We start from the raw sequence: 8,257 nt of genomic DNA on the forward strand, positions 1-8,257 counted from the left end.
TCAGGCAATACACACACACACACACACACACACACACACACACCAAAGCAGGGCATTGGGGCGGAGCTCAGTAATATACTTGCTGAATATACATGAGGCTCTTCATGGATCCTTAGCACCAAACCAAACAAACAAAAACAAAATAATAGACACCAAACACACAAAACACGCAAAAGCACCAAACCAAACTGAAACACAGGGCTTCAACCATAGCGTAGGTGAGTACTGGGATATGGTGTTGCCATAGGAACTGCGAGATGCTCAGAGATGGGCCCAGAAATTCTCAGATGTGTGTAAGTGGGTTAGGGGAACATCCAGAGGACCCTTCCCAGTCCTCCAGCCCTTTCAGGGTTCCATCTACCCTTGTTATTGAGTCACTTCGAGGCTCAGTAAATTTCAGAAAAGCCAGAGTAGTGCAAACGATTCAGACTCTTGTCCAAGGAGACAAGACAATTACATTTTTCCAGTGATCTTTATCGCTGTGTAGATGAACCTGGCATTCGTTAGAAATCTGGTTTGTGAGATCCAAGATGGCGGCCAGCAGGAGGCTGATGAAGGAGCTTGAAGAGATCCGCAAATGTGGAATGAAAAACTTCTGTAACATCCAGGTTGATGAAGCTAATTTATTGACTTGGCAAGGGCTTATTGTTCCTGACAACCCTCCATATGATAAGGGGGCCTTCAGAATTGAAATCAACTTTCCAGCAGAGTATCCATTCAAACCACCCAAGATCACATTTAAAACAAAGGTCTACCACCCTAACATCGATGAGAAGGGGCAGGTCTGTCTGCCAGTAATTAGTGCTGAAAACTGGAAGCCAGCCACCAAGACTGACCAAGTAATCCAGTCCCTCATAGCACTGGTGAACGACCCCCAGCCTGAGCACCCACTCCGGGCTGACCTAGCTGAAGAATACTCTAAGGACCGTAAAAAATTCTGTAAGAATGCTGAAGAGTTTACAAAGAAATATGGGGAAAAGCGACCTGTGGACTAAAATCTGCCATGAGTGATTCCAGCAAGTTTGAGCAGAGACCCCGAGCAGTGCATTCAGATACCCCGCAAAGCAGGACTCTGTGGAACATTGACACGTGCCACCACCTGGCGTCCGCCTGTGGCAGTTACTAACTTTCTACAGTTTTCTTAATCAAAAGTGGTCTAGGTAATCTGTAAAGAAGGATTAAAAAATTCAGATGTTCTAAAAAAAAAAAAAGAAAGAAATCTGGTTTGTAAACTGGATGGTGGGGGGTGCACACCTTTAATCCAGCACTCAGGAGGAAGAGGCAGGTGAATCTGAGTCCAAGGCCAGCCTGGTCTAACAGAGCTAGTTCCAGGTCAGCCTACAGCAGGGCCCCGTAAACATTCGTTCCTTAAGAGCACATCAGGGGCTGGGAGAGGCCCACATAGCCAGCAGAGGGGGGTCAGTCAACTGGGTTGCCATCTGACAGAGCACTGCGGTAGGAGAGAGTCATGTCAAGAGGCCGCCGTTCCTATGCTCATCTAATGTGCAAGAGAGCTCACTGGTAGACGATAAAAACAAATCGCCGCGTCACGTCTGTGCTGTGGTCCAGTTTTTGCAAAAGCTGGGCTCAGATCAATCAGCTGGCCATGCGTCAGATCCTGGAGGAAGAAGGATCTGGAAAGGTCCAGTATGAGGAGAGAGTTTGGCAGCAAACATGAAGCAGGAGCTTTCTTGGACCGAACCTACTCTGGGGAGCACAGAAAAGGAATCTTGCTGGAGACTCGTGCCTGGGACTGAAGCCACCAAATAGCACTGTGGGTGGTGCAGAGACCCACAAACCTAGGCGGACCCCGAAGAGCCCATTCTGCAAGTGCCAGGTTCAGCCCAGGATAGTCTCAGTGGGCTACTGGCCAAGGTGAACTCAAGGCTGCGCTCCCAAGCCTGCCGCCCTTGAAAGGACAATAATGTTTAGTGCCATCTGCCTCCAGGCATTACCTGTCCTGCTTCCTCCTTCACAGCCACTTGTCCTACCTTCAGGTCCTGTGTATTGTGCAATATGAACTTTAAAAGTTCACCCTGTGGCTCTGGTTTCCTTACACATTTCCGTATCTGATTGCCTTCAAGGTTGTGATAGTTAATATTAATTGTTGATTGGCTGTAGACTTATCTAGGAGACAAGTGTCTGGGCAAACCTGTGAGGAATTAACTAGATTAGGTTAACTGAGGCGGGAGACTCACCCTGAACGTGAACGGCACGGTTCCTCGGGCTACCAGACAGAATGAAAAAGGAGAGCAAGTAGAGCCTGAGTCTTCATCGCTCCCTGCTTCCTGATGGCAGGTGCATGTGATCAGCTTCTCCAAGCTCCTCCCACCACGACTTCTTCATCGAGATGGCCAGAGCCCATGAACTGTTGGCTGAAATAAACCCTTCCTTCCTAAAGCTCGTGTGTGCGTGTGTGCATGTGTGCATGTGTGTGTGTGTGTGTGTGTGTGTGTGTGTGTGTGCGCACGCGCGCTGTGCGCAAGTACATATGCAGGTGTGTGTGTGCGTGTGTGTGATTGGGCCAAGGAGGACATCAGGAGTCCTTCTCTAATGTTCTGCCTTATTCCTTTAAGAGAGGGTTTGCCACTGAACACGGAACACGAGTTGTTTTGCCTGGGCTGGGAGCCGCCAAGGGTCTCCACCACACATTTCTGGGGTTACGGCTCTCATCTTTATTGCCAGCCTGGCTGTTTTTGGGATCACCTGGGGGATGCATATGAGGATGTTCCCACAGAGACTTAAGAGAAGCGAGAAGACCCACCCTGAGAGGAACATGGGGTAGTCGAAAGATTGACTACCATAAGGAAAAACATCAAAAATGAGAGGATCACCCTTCTTTCTTGCTGCTTCCTGACCCAATATGACAGCCCCCTGCTGCGGCAGCTTTCCTCAAACCAGGAGGGAAATGTTCTTAGCTTGTCTTTGTCATTTATGTTAGAGCATGAAATAAAATCAATTCAACAGCTTTCAACTACATCTCTGTGACCTTCTGCTGGCTCCTGGGTGCTCCAGCATGGCTGATTCGGCATCACTTGTCTCCTGGAGGAAGGCTGCTCCTGTGACTCACTGCCCCTCCCCCCAGCGCCAGGCTGCTGTCCCGGAAACCCACCTTCAATCTTGGTCTTGAAGTGTGGGTATTGGTTGAGGATCTCCACCTGCTTCCTCCAGTCAAATTCGTTCCTCCAGTAGGACACCACTCTCTTCAGGTAGTTGGCGTTGAAGCCGTAGTGGAAGCGGCTGCCCTCCAAAGGCGGGGAGGCCCGGAACCCATCGATCCTCTGGTGTAAGTCCTGCAGTGAAGAAGCCAGGGTGGGTGGCAGAGGCAGGAGAGCGTGGTGCCCACAGCTCAGAGCGAAGGCTGAAGCCATAGATGGACAGCGTGGAGGGGGGACACAGGGTCCCCATGTGTGTCACTGGCTCCCTGGGAGGCTTAGGGCTTCTCTCCTTTGGTCTGTCTTTGTTTTGGTGGAATGAGAGGTGCAGGGAGAGAGACTGGAAGGCTTTGTATATGCCACTGTAATGCCAGGTTCACGGGACCCTCAGAGACCACCAGGAGGTGACTTGATGCAATAGCAAGAGAGCTTTATTACGAGAGTGATTGAACTCGGGACCCAAGTCTCTCTGACGCAGCAGTAGAGAAGTGAGACCCTGAGCTGTGAATGAACAGGATTTTTAAAGGGAAATTCTGTGAGCAGGGGGTTTCCAAGGCAGCAAGCAGGGGGGCACAAGCCTTGGCGTTACAGAATTGGGTGAAGTTTAGCAGGGCGGGGTGACCTTTTCTGAGGCACACAATCACAATGGCTAAGGCATATAATCACAATGGCTATTTTTCTAAACCATATCTGAAACATTGGGGAGAATTTTCCCACCCGATTTCCAACCGATTCCCATTGATTATTGCCGGGGAGTTTGTCTCTATTTTCTATGAAGCATTTATTCTGTTATATTTCCTGGGGGCTGTTGCTAGGAGAGTTAACTTTGTTTTCTGCCAGGTGTACATTCTGTGATATTTCCTGGTGCCTGAATTCAGCTCCCAGTCAAGATCTTTATTTCAAAATGGAGTTATAGTCAGGCTAACTTAAACTCGTCACCACAAATGATGGATGCTCCCTTTTAGCTCCATCCAGAACTGATCTTTCATCTTGTAGGTGTGAGAACACTACTCAGTTTTAACTCACCAAGCCATCTGTAGATCAGGAGTTGGTAAACTTTGTCAAGAACCGCAGAGCAAAATTATTAGGCTTTGCAAGATGCAGGCCCTCCACTTTCTTCATGCAGCAAAAGAGCTGATACCGATGACCCTTGCAGGAGCAGCAAGGCCATGGCCACGGATGACCCCTGCAGCAGCAGTGAGCCTGTGTTCCATTAAACTTCCATATATGACTAAAGTGCAAATGCTATACAATCATCGCATACCTCCAACTATTAGGTTTATTTTTGCTTGTGTCCACACTGATTTCAAGATATAAAGGCCGTTCTTGATAGTGGCCAGTGAAAGAAAAGGTCACAGGCTACATTTGGCTGGGGAGCCAACACTGGCTAAGAGTTGGACGAGTCACTCCAAACCAGTGAGATCAAACAAACTGTCTAGGAGTCGGGGTCCAAGAGCGCTGGGTGTGAATCAGGATAACAGCCCAGCAACCCAGCTGGGCATGCCCATTTCAATCCCAGGCCAGCTCAGGTGCCACTATTCCCAGAGACATCCCTCATGCTTTGGTCTTTCCCGAAGGTTTGCAATCCTCAGGCCTCCTAGTACCTGGTCCTTTCCTCCTTGGAACTTTTGTAATCTTTTGTCAGTGCATCTGCTGACATTTATCTTTTTACTGATCCGTGGCTCACCAGATCTTAATCTTGTGTGTTCCTTTCTCATCTACCAAGGCTAAATGTGTGGGAAGCTGCATGAGGGAAGTGTATTGGGGCGTCTGTTTTCTCCCAGGCACCCCACAGAGCGCCTGCACACAGCGTGCACACACAGAGTGCTTGCGCACAGTGGGTGTTCAAGCACTTGGGGTGAGAAAAGATGGATAGTACCGTATTGGTTTTTCCCCCTTTGGGCTCTGCCCAGTCCTGGTTCTTCCAGGAGGCTCTTCCCTTTGCTCTCTGTCCCTGCTAGCCGCTTCTTTTGACCTCAGGGTTGTGCAGAAGTGGTGTTTGCGTTGCAGTGAATTTGCAATCATCCTGCCTGTTCACCCAATCTGCTGAAACCCATGGTCACAGCATTTTCAGGCTCATTTTTAGCCTCTGCGATCTGGGACAGCAAGTTCCACTGGGCAGCTTGATACAGACCATGATGGGTCCATGAGTAGCCAGCTCACAGTAAGGGCCCACCTCAGGAAGAAGGCTGGACAGATAAAGGTCACCTAAGGGCTGGCTCCCTAGCTCCTCCCCACCCATGCCTTCATCCAAGTCAGAGAGACCATCTAGCAGGGCTGCACCTTGGTTTTGCTCTGGCCTGGGAAAGGGCCTTGAAAGGCCGGATGCTCCCATCTGCTCTGGCTGAGAGCTTTGACCCTGGGCCCCACCACCCATCTGCAAGTGGCAGCATCTCCTCCTTGTCCCAGGAGACAAGCCAGTAGATGACAAGGCCCAGCACTGAGGCCAGCAGAAGTTCCAGCCACGTGACTCCTGGGAGACTGAATGGAAAAAGAGAAATAATAAGCTCTAACATTAATTAAATATGGCAAAGGGATTCACTTGTAGGCTTGCTTGGGAAGCATTAGGTTACATAGGAATAAATTAAACTGAGGGTCTGCCTCGGTGTCACTGAACAGAACTGTGAGCTAGGCAGCTTACAACCTGCTCCTCCCAGACAGTATGTATAGAGCAGTGAGAAACCGTTATAGTTCCGACTTAGGTCTGTTAAAGCTGTGCTCACCGGAACTCCTCTTCTTACAAGAGAGCAAACATTTGACAGGCGGCCTTGAAGGAATGACCTTGAGAGCCGCTCAGGTCTTGTTTAGGGCAGAGGTAACCGAGATCCTCAGCCTCTGACCAGCTCAACTGCCCTCAAAAAATGTAGCGTAGAGATAACAAAAGCCTTCAGTTTCTGCTTCGGCAACCCTCGATTAATGGCTCAAAATGTCCCTGGGGGTGTGGAGAAGGAGACATAAAGGCCACCTGCAGATGAAAGCGTGTGTAAGGTTACAACATTACAACATCCTATGTACAATGTGACACATTTCTTTTCCGGGTGGAATCTCATTAGCGAGCAGGGCCCTGGCCACACACTTTAAAAAGTTCCTCCTTTTGTCTCTGAGTGCCGGTTAAATTTCTCGCTGGGTTGAGTAAATTTCCATTACAAGATGAAGAGAAGAGCCAAGAGGAATGACTTGGCCAGGACTTGCTGCCTGGCAGGCCACTGACTCCAGTTGTCTAGGGGCTCATCCCTGGCACCTGCCCCATAAACCCCTGGCTATTTATTCATGTTTGTCCTGTGAGGAAAATGCCAACAGTGACAGGAGGAAAACCAGGCTTCTTGCCTTAGCGGCACCAGAAAACACAAAAATCCCAGGGTTTACAGGGAAGATTCTTCTGCGTGTTTGATGGTAGCGGACCGCAAAAGACTGTCCCACCCTAGGTGGGACAGCCTCACATGGAAGAGCTTCTGCAAGGAGTCAACACCGTAACTGTGTGCCCGATCTGAGTACGAGGCCACTGTCCTTACAGATCACCATAGTGAAGGATCATTAAACAATCACATCCAAACCAACACACACACACATGTACACACACACACACACAAACCAAAAACCAAAGACTCTGCCATGTGTCTTTGGGATTTTTTGTTTTGATATTGTTGTGGCTGGTGCTACAATCCACGCTAGGCTAGAACTCTAGCGCTCTGACACTCAGTTCCTCATTCCTTATTTTGCCTGTAAAACCATCCCTTTGTTCTTTGGCTATGTGCATGGTTTATGATGATTTGTGTGTTCTCAGTGCTGTGCTCTGCTGTTTGAAATAAACAGTAGCGCTCAGAGACTCTGTTTCCTGTAATGATTCTGAGGAGGGTTCTGGCTGTGATCTTCAGGGTGGCCTCAAACCCTGGAGCTCAGCCTTTCTTCCTGCCTCAGTCTCCCTTGGACCCAGGACAACAGGCATGGACCACATGTTTGGCTGATAATTTTTATTGTTAGGTCAGCAATCCTGAAATTATGTAGAGAAAAGTTGGAAGCCAAGGAGAAGTCAGGCAAATTCACCACAGTCCCATAAAAACCAAACCAAAACATTGACTATTCTGGGGAAAATGGGTGTGGTGACTTTGGCACAGCTCTGGGTGGGTCCCAAGGATGCATTCTCAAGCCTGGGGCCGTGGAGGAGTCTTCTGCCCCTGGAGCTGCCAGGAAGGCTTTCTGTACACCATGGTCCCTTGGAGACGAGGGACCACCCACAGTGAGGGCCTGGCAGCAGCGTCTGGGCTGAGGCTGGAGCTGCCTGGGCTCCTCGCTCTGCCGCTGTCCTTGAGGCGCGCACAGGGAAGCAAGAAGTCAAGGTTCTTGGAGATGGCGTCTAGTCGTCTGTAATGGAAGCTCATCCTTGGCCACCCGTATCATCTCCGTGTGTTTCCAGCAGCTACCGGAAGGGAATGCTCACGCCCTTCCGAGTACTTTCTAGTGCACAATCCAGTGGGTTGGTGTGTACTCAGGCCGCGTGCAGCCACCCATGTAGCTGGTTCTTCCCTTTCCACTCTGCCTGGGCCCAATGCAACCACTTCTTGATCTTCTGTGTCTACTCATGGCCCATTAAAGCTCAGAAAATACCAGTGATGTGCTCATTCTGTTTGTTTGATTCCTGTGCATTTTTTCTCAGGGAGGAAGAAAAGAACTTAGTCACTGCAAGGCAATCAGAGGAAGACTCACCCTGCCTTGTGGCCTAGCTCTCCATCTTCCATCTAGTCGATGTGGCTATGTGGAAGAGGACCAGGAACAAGGTTTCACAGACACAGTGCCTTCAGGATCCGTGGGAGGACAGAGCATAGAGGGAACAAGACGGGCTCAGGGCCATTCTAGGCAGTGAAACCCCGAACAGGAAAGCCCCCACCTCTGTGTCAGGCTCTTCCTGGGTGTTTGTAGAGTACTCCTACCAAGGGTCCCTTAATTGAGCCAGAGGGAGCCGTGCCTGAATAGACTGCTGTGAAGAGCACCAGCCCAGGGGCCTCTGCAGCACTGTCAGGCACCTGCTTCCTGATGTGTGTGAAAACTCTCATGTGTGGCAGCTCATACTGAGCTCCTGGACCCATCATCGGCCTCCACGCATC

At 49.8% G+C, this 8,257-nt stretch overlaps 1 protein-coding gene across 1 annotated transcript; it reads left to right on the forward strand.

Annotated features, from left to right (window-relative positions):
• The first annotated feature begins 489 nt into the window (after positions 1 to 489).
• Positions 490 to 1,218, forward strand: LOC110559915 (ubiquitin-conjugating enzyme E2 L3-like). Its single transcript, XM_060364827.1, has one exon. The coding sequence runs from the start codon at positions 531 to 533 to the stop codon at positions 993 to 995; it is 465 nt and encodes a 154-aa protein (XP_060220810.1). The 5' UTR covers positions 490 to 530; the 3' UTR covers positions 996 to 1,218.
• The last annotated feature ends 7,039 nt before the right edge of the window (positions 1,219 to 8,257 follow it).

The sequence above is a fragment of the Meriones unguiculatus genome, chromosome 11, assembly GCF_030254825.1.
Source record: "Meriones unguiculatus strain TT.TT164.6M chromosome 11, Bangor_MerUng_6.1, whole genome shotgun sequence".
In the NCBI taxonomy this organism is placed as follows: domain Eukaryota; kingdom Metazoa; phylum Chordata; class Mammalia; order Rodentia; family Muridae; genus Meriones; species Meriones unguiculatus.